This window comes from Medicago truncatula, chromosome 1 (genome assembly GCF_003473485.1).
Source record: "Medicago truncatula cultivar Jemalong A17 chromosome 1, MtrunA17r5.0-ANR, whole genome shotgun sequence".
Taxonomy (NCBI): domain Eukaryota; kingdom Viridiplantae; phylum Streptophyta; class Magnoliopsida; order Fabales; family Fabaceae; genus Medicago; species Medicago truncatula.
Genome location: NC_053042.1, coordinates 55,637,525 through 55,659,333, shown reverse-complemented (window position 1 = coordinate 55,659,333; position 21,809 = coordinate 55,637,525). Strand labels below are relative to the sequence as shown.

At 33.7% G+C, this 21,809-nt stretch overlaps 5 protein-coding genes across 5 annotated transcripts; 3 read left to right on the top strand and 2 right to left on the bottom strand.

Moving 5' to 3' along the window:
• Positions 1–1,319: 1,319 nt before the first annotated feature.
• On the bottom strand, positions 1,320–5,539 carry LOC25485691 (G patch domain and ankyrin repeat-containing protein 1 homolog). The gene is made up of 5 exons (XM_013614967.3): positions 5,384–5,539; positions 5,140–5,229; positions 4,970–5,023; positions 4,398–4,520; positions 1,320–1,780 (listed from the first exon to the last, which is right to left on the bottom strand). Exons 2-5 carry the CDS (start codon positions 5,197–5,199, stop codon positions 1,649–1,651), a joined length of 369 nt encoding a protein of 122 aa, XP_013470421.1. The 5' UTR covers positions 5,200–5,229; positions 5,384–5,539; the 3' UTR covers positions 1,320–1,648.
• A 404-nt stretch (positions 5,540–5,943) lies between these two features.
• LOC25485690 (FBD-associated F-box protein At5g22730) lies at positions 5,944–9,843 on the top strand. Its single transcript, XM_024772742.2, has 4 exons — positions 5,944–6,690; positions 7,653–8,666; positions 8,956–9,096; positions 9,417–9,843. Exons 2-4 carry the CDS (start codon positions 8,559–8,561, stop codon positions 9,663–9,665), a joined length of 498 nt encoding a protein of 165 aa, XP_024628510.1. The 5' UTR covers positions 5,944–6,690; positions 7,653–8,558; the 3' UTR covers positions 9,666–9,843.
• A 2,846-nt stretch (positions 9,844–12,689) lies between these two features.
• Positions 12,690–13,616, top strand: LOC25485689 (F-box/FBD/LRR-repeat protein At3g14710). The gene has a single exon (XM_013614963.1). The coding sequence runs from the start codon at positions 12,690–12,692 to the stop codon at positions 13,614–13,616; it is 927 nt and encodes a 308-aa protein (XP_013470417.1).
• Positions 13,617–17,578: 3,962 nt separating this feature from the next.
• LOC25485688 (triphosphate tunnel metalloenzyme 3) lies at positions 17,579–18,339 on the bottom strand. The gene has a single exon (XM_039829871.1). The coding sequence runs from the start codon at positions 18,265–18,267 to the stop codon at positions 17,662–17,664; it is 606 nt and encodes a 201-aa protein (XP_039685805.1). The 5' UTR covers positions 18,268–18,339; the 3' UTR covers positions 17,579–17,661.
• Positions 18,340–19,149: 810 nt separating this feature from the next.
• Positions 19,150–21,709, top strand: LOC25485687 (thioredoxin-like fold domain-containing protein MRL7L, chloroplastic). The gene is made up of 4 exons (XM_013614961.3): positions 19,150–19,920; positions 20,632–20,713; positions 20,823–20,934; positions 21,043–21,709. The coding sequence occupies exons 1-4, from the start codon at positions 19,238–19,240 to the stop codon at positions 21,177–21,179; spliced, it is 1,014 nt and encodes a 337-aa protein (XP_013470415.1). The 5' UTR covers positions 19,150–19,237; the 3' UTR covers positions 21,180–21,709.
• The last annotated feature ends 100 nt before the right edge of the window (positions 21,710–21,809 follow it).

Sequence of the window (21,809 nt, the reverse complement as noted above, 5' to 3'; positions counted from 1 at the left end):
TCGTTGTACAGGAATATGCTTTGTGATCTTGGCAAGACCAAAGAGATCCCAACAATCAACGGGAGTTGGGTCTAGCGGAAGGGGGTTAGACTCCAACAATATGGCAAACAAAGGTTTGAATTTCAACCAAGAGGTGTATACACTTGGTGTCTATACTAGGATAGGATTGATTATCTCTAGTAGAAGGGAGAAGATATGAGATATCAAAATTCTCTTCATTGTCAGTTTCCTGACATATATGCGGTGACAAATTATTTTGAATTGATTGATTTTGTAAAATAACTTCTAGTTAAAATATAAAAGTATTTTGAATATGAAGTTTAGTAATTACATCCCTCCAACACAAATTAAATAACTCTAATTTCCAAAATACGTCCTGTCTCATTTGTTTTTTAAAAACCATTTTCAATTTTCAGTTTTCCTCGTTAGCACTACATCTATCTTCTATGTGTAAATAAAAAAAAAGTTGATCAAAGGTGATGGAACTTGCAAGGTATCTATTTACCATTTCAATGTATAGGCAATTGACTCGTTAAATATTGTGATTTTGGTTTTTTCTGCGTATGAGAATATTATATGAATCAATTCTAGTATGTTTACGCAAACTCTGTTCAATTACATTTATGCAAACTGAATTTAAGTATGTTCACGCAGACTCGTAAATTCAAGATCCAACTAATTCAAAACCCATATGGGGTACTATCAAATTACCATACTTGCACATTTGAGACATCACGCATTTAACCCAACAACACTAATCATAAGTGTCTTTCCACACCCTATCACCTATACCCTTGAGAGAGAGAGAGAGAGAGAGAGAGGAGAGAGAGAGAAGAGAGAGAGAGAGAGAGAGAGAGAGAGAGAGAGAGAGAGAGAGAGAGAGAGAGAGAGAGAGAGAGAGAGAGAGAGAGAGAGAGAGAGAGAGAGAGAGAGAGAGAGAGAGAGAGAGAGAGAGAGAGAGGAGAGAGAGAGAGAGAGAGAGAGAGAGAGAGAGAGAGAGAGAGAGAGAGAGAGAGAGAGAGAGAGAGAGAGAGAGAGAGAGAGAGAGAGAGAGAGAGAGAGAGAGAGAGAGAGAGAGAGAGAGAGAGAGAGAGAGAGAGAGAGAGAGGAGAGAGAGAGAGAGAGAGAGAGAGAGAGAGAGAGAGAGAGAGAGAGAGAGAGAGAGAGAGAGAGAGAGAGAGAGAGAGAGAGAGAGAGAGAGAGAGAGAGAGGAGAGAGAGAGAGAGAGAGAGAGAGAGAGAGAGAGAGAGAGAGAGAGAGAGAGAGAGAGAGAGAGAGAGAGAGAGAGAGAGAGAGAGAGAGAGAGAGGTTGGCACATGTTCACTTAAGTTGTGTTTTAATCTCATCCTTTAATTACACCATTTTTTTTTTAAACCAGGAGGGACATGGCCTCTCCCCTCTGATTTTTGTATATTTCTCCATTGTACAGAAGAATCGGAAGAAAAAAAAAATTGACTATTTGCACATGAAAAAAAGGTGTCTGAAGTTCCTTCTGTTTGCTAGAAAACATTCCTATATCCTGCAAGTATCCAGGGGAAAACACCTTTGAGATCCAACTTGCACACAACTCTGAAATCATCTTCATTACTAAGAAAGTGAATGCAAGAGGAAATGCTGATGCTTAATCATATGAACCCATCATCAATTCTCATACATTTTCAGGCCAGAACTCTCTAAAGAAAGCGCGCTCGAATTCCTTCTCCTGCATCTTCTTTTCAATCTCTTGCATCTTTCTCACCCGTTTAGAAAGTGCTTTGGCTTTCTTTTGAGACAACTGTTCCTGAAATCAATTGAAGTCAATCAACAACAGGAAATCAAATAAAGACACCGCAGTAACTCGCGTTGATATCCAAATGACTGAAAACGAAAAACAATGGTCCTAACTCACTAACTATAATATGATATTCGTGAAAGGGGTTTTTCCCTTGCATTATTGTTAAATATGAATCTGTCCCACTGATTCAATACAGGGCAGTATACTCTATCATAATCAATTTTTATTCTACGTACCATCAGAATGACAAATGTTGAAAAGCAAAAAGTTTTTTTCCGAGAGAAAAAAGGGGAGGAAGCAGCATATAGAGTGACATCAGACAAAGAAAATGCGCTATTTTTTCACTAATTACCTAGAGCTGTTCAATATAAAAGTTGACCCTATACCCTTTTTATTTTTATAACAATGATACCAATACCATGCTTATTCTAAGATATTCTGGTGCGCACATATCTAATTACAAATAACAAGCCTTTTCCCACTATGAAGAGTCTGCTACAAAGATCAATGGACGCCTTACAGTTATGCAATTTATTAAATTTTAAGATAGAACATTTACCTCTAAATCATTCTTAATGTTAGGTCTATAATTTTCCTTGGTCTCCATTTGTTTATAACAATTGGACTATTCCCCATCCAATTTACTCTTCTTACAGGTGCTTCTACAAGTTTTCTTCACATGCCCAAGACACCATAAGTCAGGATTCTACCATCTCAATTATAGAGGCTACCTCAATTTTCTCACTAATAATTTAATTTTTAATTTATAATTCTTTCTTTTCTCATGTTACCATTCATTCAACTCATCTTTATGATCTAAGTTTACTTTCTTGTTCGGTTTTTATTTTTAAACGTTCAGTTCAATACAACATTACAAATATTAAAAGTGAAAACAAATCTTTTTGAGAGGCATTTTTCGATAGCATATCATGATTATCAGACAAAATACTCCTCTTTTTAATTCACTATAATTCAATCATATGATTAAGATATCTATTTATTCCCCTATCACTTTGTATGACAGACCCAAGGTACTTCAAATGTGAGAATCATAATATGCATGTTTTCTTATTTGAGTTTAAAGGGGACACACTGTCTGTGTAAATTTGTTTAATGTTGTGATCAAATAAGAGTCCACTATTGTGCAACGTCACCCCACTTTAAATATATTTTCAAATTGTTTGTATGACGTGGCAATATGGGGAGTTCTTATTGGTTGTCAGTGTAAAACAAATTTACACTGACAATGTATGCCCCTTTAGGTCCTCTTATTTTCACCTCTATGTTATGATGTGTTTGTAGTTTCTAAACATGGATTGAACATGCTATATTTTACTTTTACTTTGGCAGAAAACCACCTGCTTCTAAAGATTGTCGCAATACCTCTGTTCCCTACATGGGCGAATTCCGACACTCAGTGTACTCCCCACAGCTTTCGCCTACTGAGCTTGGGCTGGTAAGCTCCAGGTCCAGTAATACTAATAAAAAAAATAAATACTAGACAAAAAAATAGGCTTTCTACATATATATATTGTTCGACAACGATTTTTATAACTTTTCATTCATCTCTCTATCTCTATCTCTATCTCTCTTGGCTATCTAACAAAGACAATATCATTCATAAAAACATGTACAGTGTATTCATTTATTAGATATGTTTGGTAAGCACTAAGCATATCTAGAACAAACAAAGATAAAATAAAAATAAAAATATGACCTTTAATGCACACCTATAGTTACCGTAAAGTGTTTTGTAGTTCAACCTTATGTTCTTACAATAGTTTAGCCTTTCATATATATTTTTGAGGTCAAATATAAGCAATTTAAACACTTAATCCTTCCATAAAACCTCTCTAGATTCTCTATCTTGCCCCTTTTCCATTTTATTTTTTTTAAGAATGCATATATAGTTTTGCTTAATTCATCTGATACATCCATCAACCTGTATAGCAAACATATGGTTTCTATAGTCATTCTCCCAAACATAAGCAAAGCTGGTTTTATGTGATGTGAGTTTCTCAACTTAATTTATGCAGACTTTCTCCCTCGTAGATTTATAATACGACTCAGGTTAATCTCCCTATTATTTGCATAATTCTATTTCACCTTTGTTCTTAGAGATAGATATTAAAATATTTCTCTTCCATTCGTTTGATTACAAATGATTTACGAAATTACATATGTCAACAAAGTATATCTCGTTCATTATCATTCATTCAACTAAAAAACGATTCCTAATTACTAAATTACATGTAAACTTTGTTCTTAGAGATAGTATAGCTATGTCAACTTTGTTCTTAGAGATAGATATCGAAGTATTTCTCCTTCATTAATTACTCAACTTCTACGATTCCTAATTACTAAGTACTATACCAACCCCCACCTCACCAAATTCAATAAATAAAATAAGGAACTAGAAAAAAAATCTATCTCAATAAAATAACCTGAGAAGCTAGTACTACCTAAAATAAGAAAACCTTCGGCAGCCATTTCAAATTTCCAATTCCAAATGAAAAAATCAGCACCGTTTTGCATAGTTATGTAGTTACCCTTCTACTATTGTAAATTGTTATAACAACTACCAAAGTCCTTGGGAACAAAATCAGACCTTAAAAAAAATTACCTGCTTATTGTCTCCTTTGGAGGAATCACCGTGACCAGGTTTCACAACCTTCTTCTTCACTATATCTGCTCCCAAACCTCGTTTATTATTCTTTACACGAGTTTCCACAGGTTCTAATCTACCCTGTTACCAAAAAAAAATTGTTAATCAGAATTTTTTGCAAGGAAGCCCCTAAAACCGTTTCAGAATATAAGAGAAATACTGAAATAGGAGCTCAATAGATATTTTCAGAATTGGAATGAGAAAACAAGTATAACTTTGTTTATATCAGTTCTCCTTAGGCGTTCCATCAATTAACCTACAATACTCATACTAATTTAACCCAAGGCTACTGAATATGCAATTCCCTGACAAAATTAGTCCCTGAATGTGCAATTAAATTAAATTAAATTAGGGCAGAGTCCCAGACCTAAGACCTAATTAGACACAATACAAATTTAATGCGGTAACTTCCCCCATCCAGGGACTTCTGATAGAAGACATGTCTGGTGTACATGTCTAAGCGTCCACATGATAGTGTCGTGTCTGTATCTTTCATTGAAGAATGAAAACGAGAGAATAAGAAAGAATACCTGCTCAGAGATGCCAAGACCAGTCCCTTCTTTCCAACCATGCTTCTTCAAAAGCTGCAGAGAAAAGTAACACCATCCCAAATTACATTTACAATTACAAGAACAAAGAGAGAGAGAGAGAGAGAGAAAAATGAAAATAGAAAATGAAAGAAGGGAAAGTAAGAAAGAACCTGAAACCCTATATTAGAAGAATTGATTGTCGTTGTTGCTGAACCCAACGTTTCTTCCATGGCTATGGTATGAATTCGCACAAACTTAATCTGCATAAATAAATATAATAAAATTAACCAAACCAAACCATTGAAAATACATCGTAAAACCCTTGAAGCCTTAAAAGAAATCGTTGAACAGAAACGAAACTGAAAATTGACAGAATTGATATGAAATTGGAAGACATGAGTGACTACAGCGTACATCGAATTGATCAGAGCTTTTCTTGTCGTGTAGTGTTCTTTTTCCTTTCTCCTTCTGTCTCTTCTCTTCTCCCTCCCCTTAATCAAGGTATGAGACCGATAAATAAAAATAAAAGGGTACCTTCAAAAAACAAATAAGTTAAATATGTTTTCATCTTTGTAAATTTTTTTAATTTTCAGTACCAATTTTTTATTTTTTTATTTTTAAAAAAAATTCATGTGTTTTTTGAATACTTTAAATTTTATGTTTTAATCCTCTAAACTTTTTTATCTTCAAAATTTACAGCAAGGTATTGATTCAAAAGGTATCTTCTCCACTTTAACACAAGGGTACGGGCGCCCGTACCACAAGCATCTAAGTGTCCGTACTCGCACTTTAACAACAAAAAGATAAAAAATGTTTTTTATTTAAAAAAAAAAAAGCAACAAAAGACAATAAATAACCACGTAATTAAAATATGATTTACAAACCCTTAAATCAACTTATAACATATTACATGTCGAAGTATTAGTCAAATAAAACGGATCTAAAATATAAAAAAGAAGTGCATATTACAATAAATATTTAAGAACTAATTTTAATATCACATAAAATTATTGTTATAGTATATATAATGTGCAGACTATGGCGGGCTGGACACCAGAGTATCTATATTTGCATCTATAGTCCATACCGTTTGCAGGTAATTATTCAAACTTAGGTGCAAAGCCAATAATGCGGATATTTACGTGCTTATCGTAGGTATTTTTTTTTATGTGCCTATTGAGTTTAGTTTCAATTGTCATCCCTAAACGAGAGTATGAGACTATATTTTGTATGTATTTACCTTTTATAGGGGTCAAGTTTATCATTTTTTTTTAGAGTGCCGATAGGTGAACACACTTAGCATGCAACACACCCTTATACACCCCCATGTGGCATGATAGTTTTAGTATTTCTTCTTTTAATGAAGGGTAGTTTTGTCAAAACCCATATAAACCTTGTCAAATTAAAAAAAAACAAAAAAAAAAACAAAAAAAACTCAGCAACACGTTCTCTCCTCCACAGGCCACCGTCCCTCTCCTCCACAATCACCAAACTCACAAACCTGCGACAACGCGGTGACGGTGCCGGAATAGAAAAACCCAGATCTGCATCAACGACAGTGACAACCTTGGTTTTTTTTTTTTACAGATCTTCGTTTTAAGATCTACTATGTGAGAGGTGGTCGGAGTAGAGAGGAGACACTATCAGATGAAGATTTTAAATTCGGAGGTGCTGAGGCGGAGGGCGGCCGCGAGATGGGTGGAGAAGAAAGGGAGAAGATAGTAAGAGTTTAACTTAATTTTTTGTGTGGTTTTTGTTTTTCTTGTCTTGTTTTTCCATACATAAAAAAAAAAAAAAAAAAAAAAAAAAAAAAAAGAGAGACTGAGAGAGCTGCAAGAGAGAAGGGGATGCAAGTAGAGAGGGGAGAGGAAATGGTTGGGGGGAATGTACTATTTTTTTTATTATTATTTTGGTTACATGAGAGGATGAGACAAAAAAGAATTTTGCCACATAGGCAGTGGTACAGGGGTGGATGGATACAAGGGGTGTTCATGGATCTTTTCCCGTTTTTTTTATAGGGGGCCAAAATCCCAACTTTTTCAAACTTAAGGGGAAGTGCACTTTAGCCTTTAAAAAATTGATTGATACGCTAGGGATATTATTATTAACTGCATTTCGCTAGCATACCCTTCTTCCTGTCCTTGTTTCTTCTTGTTCGTATGTTCTCCACTGTTCCTGTTTTGCTTTTATTTATTTACCTGTGTCTGCTTGTAACTTTTTGTTGAATGTTTGATGACTCCATCTATGTTTGATTAGAATTTATAGTTTTTAATTTTAGAATTAGAATTGATTTTTACACACAAATTTACGTGAATTTATTCAAACAAAAATCATTTTACTTTCTACTCAACTTAAATCAAAATAAATTCACTCGAAATCAAATTTTGTATGTGCACAACCAAACATACACTTGTTTGTTTAATTTTTATCTCACTTGTGTTGGGGTCGCTAGCTATCAACTACCTATTGCACCAACATACTCACTTTCTCTTACAATTTCATTACTACATAACATATTTTACTTTACCTCTTGAAATTTGGATGGATGAATAGATGAGCAATATCATATCACCCTCAAACTCAAACTCCATGTTTTTTCATTCTCCAACTACTTTGTTTGCGTCAATTTTTTTAGTGAATATGTTGTGTCTAATATATATAGAGCTTCTCATTTTTCTCGTAGGTAGGTACTTTCCATACACATAATGCACTCAGGAGGTTCTATAATCGCATGCACCTCTGCAGCAGCAGCAGCAGGCAGACATGATAAGAAGAGACATAAATCCAGTGAGGGTCAAGATATGATAAGCGACCTACCTGACTTTGTTATCGGTCGCATTCTTTCTTTTCTTCCTACTAAATATGCAGTTCGTACCGGTGCTTTATCACAGAGGTGGATATACAAATGGATGTTTCTCACAGACCTAAGTTTTGATTACAATCATCCTTCTTCATCTTACCTATGTGAGAAAAGAAAAACCCGCTTTATCAACTTTGTATATAGGGTACTGCTTAATCTCAACACTGCAACCATCCAAACATTTTCTCTGGATATTCTACATAATTTTGATCCCTACCATATCAATCAATGGATATCTGTTGTTTCAAATAAGAGAGTAAAAATTATTAGAGTTAAATTATGGAAAAAATGTAACCTCTATACTTATCCGCTTTTCAAATGCCAGTCCTTGGAGGAATTGAAGCTACAAATGTTGGGCCGATGTATTCTCAAATTTCCCAACTTAATTTGTTTATCTTTCATCCCTCGTAGACTTGCACTTGCTTGGAATCACATTTACTTGTTAGTCTTCTAATGAATCAAAAGAGTTAACTCTTAATTTCCCAATTCTTAAGAGAGTATTACGCAGCCGATTGCACTTGGACTGGTGTAAAGAGTGTCACTTTGGAAGCGCCTTTACTTGAAGTGGTTTCCCTAGCATATCCTTTTTATTCGCCGCCTGGTCATTATGAGTCGCATGCTGAAATTAAGCTTTGTGCTTCACATCTTAGGAAATTCAGTTATCGTGGTAATATATCATCAGATACCTTTGTGCTAGATGCAGCAGACATTGGTTCTGCTAATATTCTGATGTTCAATTTTGAGGATAGGAATGTGCAAGAAACATGGATTTTTATTTGCAAACTTCTTACAGTTAATGCAAAGTGTTTAAATCTTTGTCTGCATGCTGACTGGCAGGTATGCTTTCTCACTTCACCCTTCGTTTTAAGTAAATGTTGACAAGAAGAATTTTACCTTGTAGTATCAAAGTGAATCTCAATTCCCAAATTTTTAATGAGTGAGGAAAATAAAAGAGCTGGGATGGATAAATGTTTCTTGTGGTAGAAGCACTTTTGCATATATTATGGTTATGACTCATGAGAATGTGTACAATCCTTCAATAGCAATATTTCATTTCATTTACTTAATCTTTCTAAACGTACTTAATCTTATCCTAACACCAATTGTTTTGCCCTTTGCCCTCCAGTATCTTGTACGAACGGAACATTATTTAGCGGATATTCCTGCATTTGGAATGTTGAGTGATCTGGAGCTAAACTCTGTTACTCGTGAAATTTTGTTGGGCTTACTTTTAAAATCACCAAGTCTGGTGACTTTAGTTTTCCAGGTTTGTGATTGATAATGTTTAAATTTTACAACAAAAAAAAAAATCTAAGAATATTTGTTTGCATTTTTTACTTTATATAAATATCATTACGCTTTGTAATTAAAAAAACATGTATGTTGATATTATATTCTTTGCTTTTTCTATTAATAGTTAAAATAAAGGGAAAACAAGATATCTCTATATTTTACTAAATATTTTCTGAAATTGTATTTTCTAGATTTTGTTGAGACTTGAGTGATCATCTTTGTTTTGATATTCTCCATTCTCTTAATTGGACCTTGCCATGCAATATAAACATGTTTTCTTTTGCTGATCATTAGATGCTAGATTTTGATGAAGAACCGCAGAATTTTTCAGTTGTACCTGGCTGTTTCTTATCAACCCTTAAAGTGGTAAATTTTGAAAAATTTGCTGGTAAGGAGCGTGAGTTATGTTTCGCCAAATTTGTGATGGAAAATGCTGGAGTATTGGAGAGGATCAGTTTCTCTTGTTCTTGTGAGCTGCACGGCTTGGAAATGGAAAAAGTTAAAAGAAAAATTAGTTTGTTAAGAGAAGTTCTGGCACGGTGATTGTAGAATACAAATATCCGCCCGAGGAGTTTGCATTCTAAGAGGTTACAAAAGCTCCTTAAATATGTAGGAATATAATACACTGTTCATATTTATAACTTGCATAACGTTGTTGTGTTCAAGTACTATATTACATTTTATCCAATTTTTTGGGAGCTGCTGAGGCTTATTTCGTTTATGCTGGTTTTTTAATATTCATTGTTTATTTGTGCGTGAGTCTTACGAGTGTGGGACTAAATGAACCTCTTTGGTTGTTCTTGTTGATTCACTTCACAGTTTATTTGTTGTGTTATAATGATCAACCGTTTATTTTTCTATCTTTTCTTCATCTATTTGCCTCTTATCTTCTACAAACTAATTTAACGGTTAATATTTTATCTTTTTTTCTAACTTCACCTTGTGACTGCTGCAGAAGAAATACTCTGCATATTTTAGAATCACACAATTCTGCAAGCTGCATTTTTTCTTTTTTTTTTTGTTGTCAAGAAGCCCAGTGGCTAGAGCTCACACAATTAAATTGTGGAGAAGTGGGGTGTCCGGGGTTCGAACCCCGACCCTGTATATAATATGCAATATCCCTACCAACTGAGTTAAGTTTATGGAGATCAAGCTGCAGTTTTTTTAAGTCTTGATAAATATGTTTTTAGGGTATGCTTAATTGTGTGAAATTATGCTATACCCTACCCTTGTAGTTATTGATACAAAATCTTTCTGCATGCAAATTTAGTGCATGTTCAATATTTAACTTATACCAAATGGCTTCTCTTGTTTATGCTTTTAGTTATCATCTCATAGTTACCATTTTAGGCTAATTAAGTAAATGGTCCTCTAAAATATTTCTTAGGTTTTTGGTTCCTCTAAAATTTTTCATCTATGAAATTAATCCCTGCTCTACATTGAGTATTACACTAGAGGAGGGACTAATTTCATAAAAGAAAATTTTAGAGCGACCAAAAACCTAAAAAATAATGTTGATATATTTAGGGGAACTATTTACTTATTTAACCCTTTGTTAAAAGTGGCTGCTAATTTTGTTTTCTGGAACCATATGTTATACTTGCGTGCTTTAACTTTGCAACTGCTACCTGTTCAAACTTTAGATTTGATATTTTGATTGCAACTGTCTTATATTATATTCTTGCTATGTTCACTTCATACTAATGCATGATCTATCTTTTCAAAAAAACTTCTATAGGTGTTGTTGCATTTCATACTGTAACATCGTGACTTAGCTTAGTTCTGATGTTTGTTTCGGAATATGTCTATTTTTATCATTAATTTTACCTTGCCTCAATTCTCGAAATGCCTTCCTACTTTTTAAAGATAAGCTTAAAAAAGATTGTATTGTTTTGCTTATTTTTTGATAATTGATCTAGAATCAAAATAGGATTGTATGATATATTAGATCTCGACTAAAACATTAGAAGAAACACAAGTTGAAATTACCAATTGTTTTTGCTACAAATGTTCAACAAAGTTGTGTGAAATAGATTCTTTAAAAAAAAATGGATTACCGTATGATGAATATCACAGGGGCCTGCAATTCTTTCAAAAAAAAATCATACGGTAATCCATGACTTGTGACATATTTGTAGCGACCGTCTAATTGTTTTGCTAATGTAGATGATTTTCCTTATGTTGATTTTGATTGGAGGGTTAACAAAAAATAGTATTCTTAAGTCAATTTACATTCAACTTATTTAGTCAGGATCAATTTTATATAAAAAATTATTTCTTTTACCAAATATAATCAATTCATTTAAAATTATTTTTTTCCTTCAAAAAAAAATTAAATTATTTTTTATGCAAAATTATCTCACTTCTAAAAAGTGTCAAAAATGTTTATCTTTTTCCTATTTTTCTTTTAAATATTTTTAATGAATCTCAAATATAAATTTTCTTCAACATCTATTTTTTTTTTTGAGTAATTAAAAAAGTTTTAAAAATAAATTTGAGTGTTTTTTGGATCTTTAAAAATTTCTTGAACTTGAGTTTATTTTGAAATTTTTAGAAAACTACCAATATTTTTAAAAAACTTTGAAATTTTTAGAAAACCATCAATACATTGAATTTAAGTTTTTTAATAGTTGGGAAAACTGGCCAAAAAAAAGAGGTTTTATCTAAAGCTTTTATGGAACATCGTTAATTTTGGTGAGTCTCAATAACATTTTAAATGATTTTTGATATATTTAAAATTTTACAAAAATGATCTATATGATATAAACGTATATGCCAACTGTCCAATTTTTGATACATTGAGTAAAATAATATTGAACAGTCTAATATTGGTGTAATAAACAATGTAAGTCTAACTAGGATTTAAGATTATTGTGAGTAATTTGTCACAAGTCTTAAAAAAGGTTGAATTCAAGTCCAACTAAAAGAGAGTAGTCTTGTGCACTAAAACTCTTGATTACGTGGGGTTTGAAAAGGGGTTCCATCATTTTGGTGTATTATAAGCAACCTTACTCTTTTTTTTACACAAGTCCAACTAACAAGGTGAACCAAACTAACTTTAATTTAGTCGGGTTTGAGCCACACAAAAAAGTTCAAATGACTTAGCTCGACTCATTTCTGGAGGGTATTAAGGGTACTTTGCTAGCAAACCTACTTAATTTTTTTTTAGTTACTTTGCTCGCGAACCTTCTTTCCTTTCATTTTTTGCTAAGCAAGCCGCACTCGAGCAGGTTACTTGTGTTTTTTCGTGATTCCTGCCCTTGTTTTTCTTCTTTGTATGTGCAACTTTTATTTATGAACATGTTTTCCTCAAATCCTTCGAGAACTCCTTGTAACTTTTTATGAGTTTTGAGTTGTTATTTGTTTAATTTTATCTCACTTTTGTTTTGTATAACCTAGATCGATAGATATACAGAATCATTCATACTCACTTTCTCTTGCATTTCAATACAACTTCATTACTACATACCATATTTTGCTTTACTTCTTAAAATGCTGCCAATGACTTTGAATTTTTTTTACTTGATCATCTCATTTTACTTGTAGGCAATTTCGATATATACAAAGATGATGCACTCCGCATCCACATCTGAGGCAGCAGCACAGCCTTGGAAGAAGAGGCAGAAATCCAGTGAGGGTCAAGACATCATAAGCCGCCTATCTGACTGTATTATTGCTCACATTCTCTCTTTTCTTCCTACTAACTATGCAGTTCGTACTAGTGCTTTATCACAGAGGTGGAGGTACATGTGGACGTTTGTCACAAAACTATGCTTTAGTGACAACCTGCTTCATTTTTCTGTTCCCTTTGAGGAAGCAAAAAATCGCTATATTGACTTTGTATGTAGGGTACTTCTTCTCAACAGTGCAACCATCCAAAAATTCTCTCTAGATATTTCAGAAAACCTTGACCCCTACCATATTAATCTGTGGATATCTGCTATTTCAAATAAGAGAGTAAAAAATATTAGTGTTTCCGTTCGTTCATGGATCAACTTTAACCTTTCTGCTTATCCCCTTTTCAAATGTCAGTCCTTGGAGGAATTGGTGCTAGAAATGATGTGTCAATGTAATATCGAAGTTCCCACTTTTGTTTCTCTTTCATCCCTCACAGTCCTGGACTTGTATGGAATCACGTTAACCCTTAATTTACCGGTACTTAGAAAGTACAAGACAACCTATTGTATTTGGTTTGGTGTGAAGAGTGTCACTATAGAAGCCCCTTTACTTGAAGTGGTTTCACTAAATTGTAATCTTCTTTCGCCACCTAAGCCTGATGACTACGAGTCGCGAGCTGAAATTAAGTTTTGTGCTTCACATCTTACGAGATTCAGTTATGAGGGTATTATACCATCGGATAACATTGTGCTAGATGCAGACATCACTTCTACTAGTATCGGGCTATCCATTAGCTTTAATGGTTCATGTTTTATCTATTGTTTCAACTTCACATTATATGACTGTTGTAGGAGAAATACTCTGCATATTATTTAGAATCACTTGCTTCTTCAACCTTCAACGTATGTTGCTTTCTATAATGGATAATTAAAATGTGTTTATATAGAGGCCCCGAGCTCGTAGGGTTGTACACAGACCCATATCATTTGAGAATAGGTGATCGTTTCTGGGTTAGAAACAAGTTGATTTTGTGTTTTCCCAAACATATCTAATTGATTGTTGAAATGCCCTAATCTATTAGGTTACAACTTAATCGATTAAGTGATAGACTTAATTGATTATCAGTGCACGATATTTGCACAACTTCATTTTTTTAACCATAACTTGATCTACCGATGTCTGATCAGTGCATTCTTAGTTGCGTTGGACAGACAGTAGAAAATCCTACAAATATGGCCTTAGATAAATCAAGCTCTAAAGATACTTCAAATTCTTTTTACGTTTCTTCTGATGTAACAATGTTTGTATTATCGCCACATTGTTTTCAAAAGATCTGTCTCCGTATGCGTTCCAATAAATAAGTGACCGCAATTGGTTAAAGAATGTTTTGTACAGAGACAAAGTTTACAACTTCTCTGCAACTGCTAATAGACAAATCAGCTATTTTCAATATAAAATATAAAGCATTATAACTCAGCCTTTTAAAAGTAGCACAAGAATTGTGATCTTATCATAAAATAGTAATATGTTACATAAGATATTTTTTGTGAGAATACATATATCATGTATAATATGAATAATTGGTTTATCTTTCATGTGGCATATAACAGATCCATTTTGCTTGTATCATAAGAGGCATATATGTATGCTGTATCAGTTTTCAAACAAGTCAAATGAGGAAGACAACAATTTCAGCTTTCAAGCAGTATCCACTTATAAACACAAGTTTTCACTGGTTGATATATATAGTTGTAATTTAGTTTCTTTTACTAATCATTCATTTTTCTTCTATTTTTAATCCAAACTTTACACCTTACTACTACTTTAACATTTATGATAATGGTCAATATACCAATCATCAATAAGATTTACTTGTAAAATACTTTGTCTGAAATACCAACTACACACTTGATTTGGGTCAGAGGGAGTATAATACTTAAGAGTAACAAAACAACAATCATTTTGTAAAATGAAACACAAAATCCTAAACAAACAGAACCGGAAGTTGCAACTACGCAATTGAGAAAAAGTTTGCTCCTAGCATCATTTAAAATAAATCTGACAAGTTGCAGAGATCTTTGTAACGACAATAATTTCGCTTTTCCTCAAGATTCATGGAAGACAGACTTTCTATTGTTATCTTTTGTAAAGATGTTGCATTCTACATGATATATATAGTACCTGGGAAGGGTTTGAGAACTTTTTGAGACACACAAACCCACATATACATTTTTCGATTAAAAATCCACAGATACATTTTTCAGATTTATAACAGATATAAAAACAATAATACATACCATTTTCAACTTTGGAACAACAAGATTTCCAAAGCTAAGAATGCAACAATTAAAATTCTGCTTAGAACTTCAAGGTGCACGTTCTGCTCTGGCAGCTATCCACTACGCAACAATGGATTCCAGCGGCTCATTGATAGAATTGGCGCCATTTCCGTGTGGTTAATGGCTACAAATACCGTATACTTAAAGCTAGAATAGCGTTTGTCACTTTTGATGAATCATTGATCATCATCGACTAGATTGGATTTGGGAACTAAAAGCCAAAGAGGCTTCCATTTAGCTGAAGGAAAACAAGTAATAAAAGAGTCTTTGGCTGGAAGAAAGATATGAGAGAATATGACAGAGGATTTCATCCGGCAGAATGCTAATCTCATCAGCCATTGTTTTTGCTACGACCGCAATTTGAACCTTTTTCTCAATGTTGGTGGTACTTATAACAATTTACTTTCAATTAGTCCTTCAAAGAAATTTCCTTTCAATTAGTCTCACCTCTACTACATTTTTATTTTTTTTTTCAATTGTGCTATCAAATTGTGCTTTATCCATTCCAGCTGCATGTAGATGCATATTGCAGGTTTTCTGTCAGGACAACCTTAGGCCATAACCAGATCATTATCTATGAAGTCCAAATAGGGAACACATCCGTTTGTACATGTAGCAGATATCGATATTCTTCAATACGCTTTTAATTTTTAGCTATGTATGTATGTTTGTTACATTTTGGGGAGAGTTAAAATTGATTTTAGAAGTGCATTTTGACGTATTTAAATGTTTGTAAATAAAACCAAGTGATGATTGTAGGAAGAAAAAAAAAACGAAGTGATTGAACTCGATGAATAATGAACTCCATCAAATGATAAATAGATGAAAATTGCTTTTTTGACATTGAATACTTCCTATTGACATAAGTAAATGACTAAATTACAACCAACGATAATTAACTGCCTCTGGCATATGCGCCGGCAGTTAACTGCCGCTGAATTTGCTGCTTTTTATTATGATTTTACGCGTTTCGGTAGAAAAATCAAAATAAATCGAAAGTTATTCAGAATTCTACGAAACTTTACAGACACCTCTATGAAAATACATATAGATGATGTGAAAAGTTTCGTAACATTCCAAATAAGTCTCGATTTTTTTTATTTTTTCGACCGAAACGCGCAAAATCGCAATTGAAAAAATAAAAAAAATCGACACTTATTTGGAATGTTACGAAACTTTGCACATCATCTATATGTATTTATATAGAGGTGTCTATAAAGTTTCGTAGCATTTCGACTAAGTTTCGATTTATTTTGATTTTTCGACCGAACCATGCAAAATCACAATTTTTTTTCAAGTGCGGGTCCGAAAAAGTGTCCTAAAGGTTGAACTTTTTTACGCTTTTTTGCACTCATGTTTAGAACAAAAAAATAACATCTCCCACAAAAAATTTGAATTTTTCGACAAGGGACGGATTAAATATGAATTTTTAACACGCCTAAAATTTAAGAAATGAAAATATCAAAACATCAACCTAAAAATTGAATTTTGAGCTGTTTTTTTGCAGACACTTCTATAAAAATACATATAGAGGATCTGGAAATTTTCTTAGTATTTTGAGTAATCCTCAATTTATTTTGATTTTTTTATTGAAACGCGTAAAATTGCAATATTTTTCTAACTGCGCGTCCGGAAAAGTTATATAGAGGTTGAATTTTTTCATTATTTTTGTACACATATTAAGAACATAAAAAAAAACATTTCCCGCAAAAAATTAGAATTTTTCGACGACGGATGGATTAAATATGAATTTTTAATGCGTCAATAACTCAAGAAACAAAAACATCAAAACGTCAACCTAGAAATTGAATTTTGATCTAATTTTTTTGCAGACAGCTCTAAAAAAAAATATATAGAGATTCTGTAAAGTTTCGTAAAATTCTGAATAAGTTTCGATTTATTTTGATTTTTCGACCGAAACGCGTAAAATCATAATAAAAAGCAGCAAAGCCAGCGGCAGTTAACTGCCTTTGGAGGAGCCAATGGCAGTTAACTGCCGACGCATATGCCAGAGGCAGATAACTACCGTTGGGGTAATTTGGTCCGTTGATGAACTTATTAGTCTTATTAGTCAAGATCAATTTTATTAATAAATTATCGGGTTAAATAAGTTTTTTTTCCTATAAATACATCAAATTCTTGTATTTTTTTTATAAATTTTTAGAAAACAATATTTATTTTTTGGCTTAAATATGCTTTTCATCCATGTAATTATATGTCATTTGATTTTTCATCCCTGAGCTTTCTAATCCTCCCATTTTGCCCCTGCAATTACTAATCATTTGAAAATTCGTCCTAATTAAAAAAAAATGCTGAGGTGGAGGGTAATTAGATACATGGCATATGATGAATGGTTTTTTATCAGGACACGTCAGCCGAAGGGGAGGACAACGACATTTTTGCCATTAATGAATCTTACACTCATATATTAAAAATATAAGTAGGAACATGAGATTAACAGTAACTTGCACAATATGGCAACACAACAAACATAAAATCTTACACTCATATATTATCAACAACAAAAACATAACTTATAAACTAATTCAACTCAACTCAAAAAACGATAGAAAATTGACACACTATGGCAATTTCCCAGATCGAAAAATTGAGAATTTAGAAGCAATAGAGTATGAATAATCAATGTCATTCTCCTTCAAAAACTCCTCCAGAATCCGTTTAGCTTCTTCAGGATCAGAACTCTCACACTCAATCTCAAACAAAGTCTCAAAATCAAAACCAGTTTCATCAACTTCCAATTTCAAACCTTTCCATTCATAAACATTCATCACATTCCTAAAATCCTCTAATCCCACAAACCCATTTTTACCCACCACCCCAAATTCCTCCTTCACTCTCCCCATAATCCTCGAATCCACAAAACCCAACTTCCCTGGTTCATCAACGGAATCTCGACCAATCTTCGGATCCAAATCTTCCTCGTCTTCCTCTACACTACGCACGCCGTTGACTAGAACCCCTTTTGCTTTAAGTGAAACGACACACCGTTCATCATCATTGTAGAATCTGAAACGAAGTGTGGCTCGACGAGAAGAGAGTTCGGAGGCGGCGCCGTCGAAGAAGTGGTTGTGTTGATGATGGGTGATGACGTGGAAGGGAGAGAGCAAAGCGGTGACTTGGCGATGAGCTTCGGCGTTTGCGAGACGTAGCTTTACTTCCACTTCCATTTCAGTGCGATTAAACTGACAGAGGAGAGAAGTGGCGGCGGTAGCGTTGTCACGAGCTTTGGATATTTGGTCAACTCATGGTTCATTGGGAAGAAAAGATGGAGGCAGGGGTAAAATGGTCATTGCACGAGTCCAGATTCATTAAGGGCAAAAATGTCATTCATCCCTGCAAATATAAGCCATTTGAATTTTCGTTAGTAATCCTTCCAAGCTGCCACTGCAAAATATTAATCATTTGAAAAATGGTCCTAATTACATCTGATCAGTAGTTTCAAGGACGAAAATTCAAATGACATATATTTCCAGGGACGAAAGACCTGTTTAAGCCAACCACCTCACCCAATCATCACTTGCCACATGGACACCACGTCGCTAATGACATCCCAACTCAGAAGAAAAAAAAAACATAATTATGACCAAAAGACAAATGATTAATATTTACAGTGGCAGATTAAAAGAATTAGTAATTCAATGGACGAATTCAAATGACATATATTTTCCGAAACGAAAAACCTATTTAGACCTTATTTTTTTGTTGAGAAAAAAAAAATATAATCCTAAAATTGAAATTCAAGTTTTTTAAAAGTTGCGAATAACCGACAAAAGAAATAAAAAAGATGAAAAGAGATTTTTGAGAAGGTACCTCAATTTTTTATTTTATTTTTGTCAAGTAGTGTAGTGGCTAGACCTCACACAATTTAATTGTGGAGAAATGGAATGTCTGGAGTTCGAACCCCGATTCCTGCATATAATATGCAATATCCCTACCAATTGAGCTAAGCTCATGTGAATTTTTTATTAGATAGTATAGTGGCTGGAATTCAATTTTAAATAAATAAGTAGGATGTATGTCCAAGGTTCGAACCTAAGCTTATAATAATATATTGTCCGTGCTGCCACTATGCTCACGGGATAACTCATCTAAAAAGAGAAAAAAGAAACCAGCACAGAACTAGGTTAGCCTCCGACCATGGCACTCACTTTGCCACTGTCACCATCTTTAATTTCAGCAATCAAACATATAAACTTCAATCTACCCCCCAATTCATTTTCTCTTTACAACCAGAAACCCACCAACAAACTCTTCAATTCGAGGACCCTTTTCTCAAACCCCATCTTCTCAACAAGAGTTCAAGCACTCAAATCTGATGGTGCTGGTTGGAAGAAAAGAGGTAAAGAATCATACAGTGACAGTGATGATAGCGACTATGAAGATGACACACCAAAAGAAAATGACCCTTATGTTATGACTCTTGAAGAGAGACAAGAATGGAGAAGAAAAATTAGACAGGTTATGGATAAGAAACCTCAAGTTCAAGAGGTTGTAGACACCGAGGAAAAGAAGAAGAAAATGCAAAAGCTAATTAATGATTACCAACTTGTTGTGGAAGAAGAGGATCCTAATTGGCCTCAAGATGCTGATGGCTGGGGATTTAGCCTTGGGCAGTTTTTCGACAAGATTACCATCCAAAATAAAAAGAAGGAAGATAATGATGATGCCGAGGACGATGATGTTGATGATGATAAGCCAATAGTGTGGCAAGATGATAATTACATTCGTCCTATCAAAGATATGAAGGCTGAGGAATGGGATGAAACTGTGTTCAAAGACATTAGTCCTTTGATTATTCTTGTGCACAATCGTTATAGAAGGTTTGTTCTACTTTTCTATGCTCTATAGTTGCTTGAGTAAGTAGCTGAATGGAAAGATATCCAAAACTATTTTTATTTGCTTAACTTGTTTTAGTCTAAGTGGCTGATTTCTACAATGTTGTTTGTTCTTATAAGCATACTGCAGAGTTATATGTATGATACAATTTTCAATGGTCGTTTTGGAGAACTGTAGTCTGAGTAGATTGCTATTTGTAACTGCCCTTTTTTTCTTCTTATATCACAATGAAGATTCCTTTTTGCTTGATTTAGTTTTTCTGCTGAATACCTCTTTATGTGTGCAAAGTGAGCATTTTTTAGATTTCTAAATGTTTTTGAGAGAATAAGAGATTTGGCTTAAATAGAATAAAATGCATAAATATGGATTTCTATTATGACTCAGGTACCAAGAACCTGTAATTTATACATGAGAGACTGTTCTTAACTAACAGTGCTAGTTATAGAGTTATTTAAGTTATACGATAGCTTAGATTTTACAGATAAACAAGTACTAACTATTTCGAGAAAGTTACTTTTGAAATGGGCTCCTAGTGTTGTTCAATTTAACTTTCTACCTTATGTGCAAATAGCCTCAATATTTGGCTATAGTACTGACATTCCTATTATGCTTTTGAAGTTAGAGTGATCCATGTCATGTTTACAGTCAAGCAAGTCCAAAACAATCCTGCCTGACCTTTACACTTTTATTCTTAGGCCAAAGGACAATGAAAAAATTCGAGAAGAACTAGAGAAGGCTGTGCATATCATATGGAACTGCAGATTACCCTCACCAAGAGTAAGTAATAAAGTCATACAATCATTCCTTTGGTTTCGGCTATTTTATCACAAAGTTGGTTTATTTATTTTTGTCTCACATCCTATTACTTATTATAATGATATGAAAGTGTGTGGCACTTGATGCTGTTGTTGAGACTGAATTAGTTGCTGCACTTAAAGTATCGGTTTTCCCAGAAGTTATCTTTACTAAAGCAGGGAAGATTTTATTCCGTGATAAAGGTATTGATCTGTTACCAAACACAAAATTCAGTAAAAGAAATTGATATTTTCCATTTCTTTATTTGTCTCCATCTGACCATGACTAATTTCTATTTGGTGGATTCTCAGCAATTCGTAGTGCAGATGAGTGGTCAAAAATCATGGCCTTCTTTTACTACCGTGGAGCCAAACCATCATGTTTGACTAACATTCCAGATTTCCAGGAAAATATTCCTTCTTTTACCATTGATAATCCAGTATCCTGAAAAATTGAAGAGCTCGAAGTTTATACTAAGCCATATCGCGGAAGTATTTCCATCTAGCGTTCTGTCATTGTGTAAAATATGCAAGGAAGTGAATGCATAGCTCCGTTGACTGCAGTGCATACAATATGATAAATAACTGCAAGAAATTCCTGCAATGGGCTGTTTGATGTGTGACCGTGGAAGCCATCATCACCTTAGGCTTGGCTTGGTGGGTTAAAAGAAAAATGGAATGTCGAAGATGAATCTTCATTTGCAAATTGCGAGTTAAATCAAAAAATACTTTGAGCCTTGTGCATATTTAGAAAGTACAGATATCATTTGTAGTGGACTAACTTAAGATTCGTGGGGGATTATGAGTAATGTCATCTGTGTGCATCAAGAAGGCTCTCTCTGAGGTTGATGATGGTGACTGTCAGAGGCATCAGCATTTTTGTAGTAGGAAGTAGTGTTATGTTAATTTCATTTTTCACGTGAACCTTGAATATTGCTATATTTAATGTAAATGTTTTTCTTTATCTTACTGGAAAATATATGTTGAGTAGAGTACACTATAAACTAACCAATTCATGTATCCAACTCAAAGGCGGACCAATTCTACTAACGAGGTTTCAGTTATAGTCAGAGCAAATA

What these genes read in the sequence shown, in the direction of transcription:
- LOC25485687 (XM_013614961.3), top strand. Translation starts at nt 19,238, where the DNA reads ATGGCACTCACTTTGCCACTGTCACCATCTTTAATTTCAGCAATCAAA. An exon ending in GTGCACAATCGTTATAGAAG is followed by an intron (nt 19,921 to 20,631) that starts GTTTGTTCTACT and finishes TTTTATTCTTAG; the next exon opens with GCCAAAGGACAATGAAAAAA. An exon ending in GATTTTATTCCGTGATAAAG is followed by an intron (nt 20,935 to 21,042) that starts GTATTGATCTGT and finishes GTGGATTCTCAG; the next exon opens with CAATTCGTAGTGCAGATGAG.
- LOC25485688 (XM_039829871.1), bottom strand. Translation starts at nt 18,267, where the DNA reads ATGGAAGTGGAAGTAAAGCTACGTCTCGCAAACGCCGAAGCTCATCGC.
- LOC25485689 (XM_013614963.1), top strand. Translation starts at nt 12,690, where the DNA reads ATGATGCACTCCGCATCCACATCTGAGGCAGCAGCACAGCCTTGGAAG.
- LOC25485690 (XM_024772742.2), top strand. Translation starts at nt 8,559, where the DNA reads ATGTTCAATTTTGAGGATAGGAATGTGCAAGAAACATGGATTTTTATT. An exon ending in GTCTGCATGCTGACTGGCAG is followed by an intron (nt 8,667 to 8,955) that starts GTATGCTTTCTC and finishes TTTGCCCTCCAG; the next exon opens with TATCTTGTACGAACGGAACA. An exon ending in TGGTGACTTTAGTTTTCCAG is followed by an intron (nt 9,097 to 9,416) that starts GTTTGTGATTGA and finishes GCTGATCATTAG; the next exon opens with ATGCTAGATTTTGATGAAGA.
- LOC25485691 (XM_013614967.3), bottom strand. Translation starts at nt 5,199, where the DNA reads ATGGAAGAAACGTTGGGTTCAGCAACAACGACAATCAATTCTTCTAAT. An exon ending in CTTCTAATATAGGGTTTCAG is followed by an intron (nt 5,024 to 5,139) that starts GTTCTTTCTTAC and finishes TTTTCTCTGCAG; the next exon opens with CTTTTGAAGAAGCATGGTTG. An exon ending in GTCTTGGCATCTCTGAGCAG is followed by an intron (nt 4,521 to 4,969) that starts GTATTCTTTCTT and finishes TTTTGGTAACAG; the next exon opens with GGTAGATTAGAACCTGTGGA.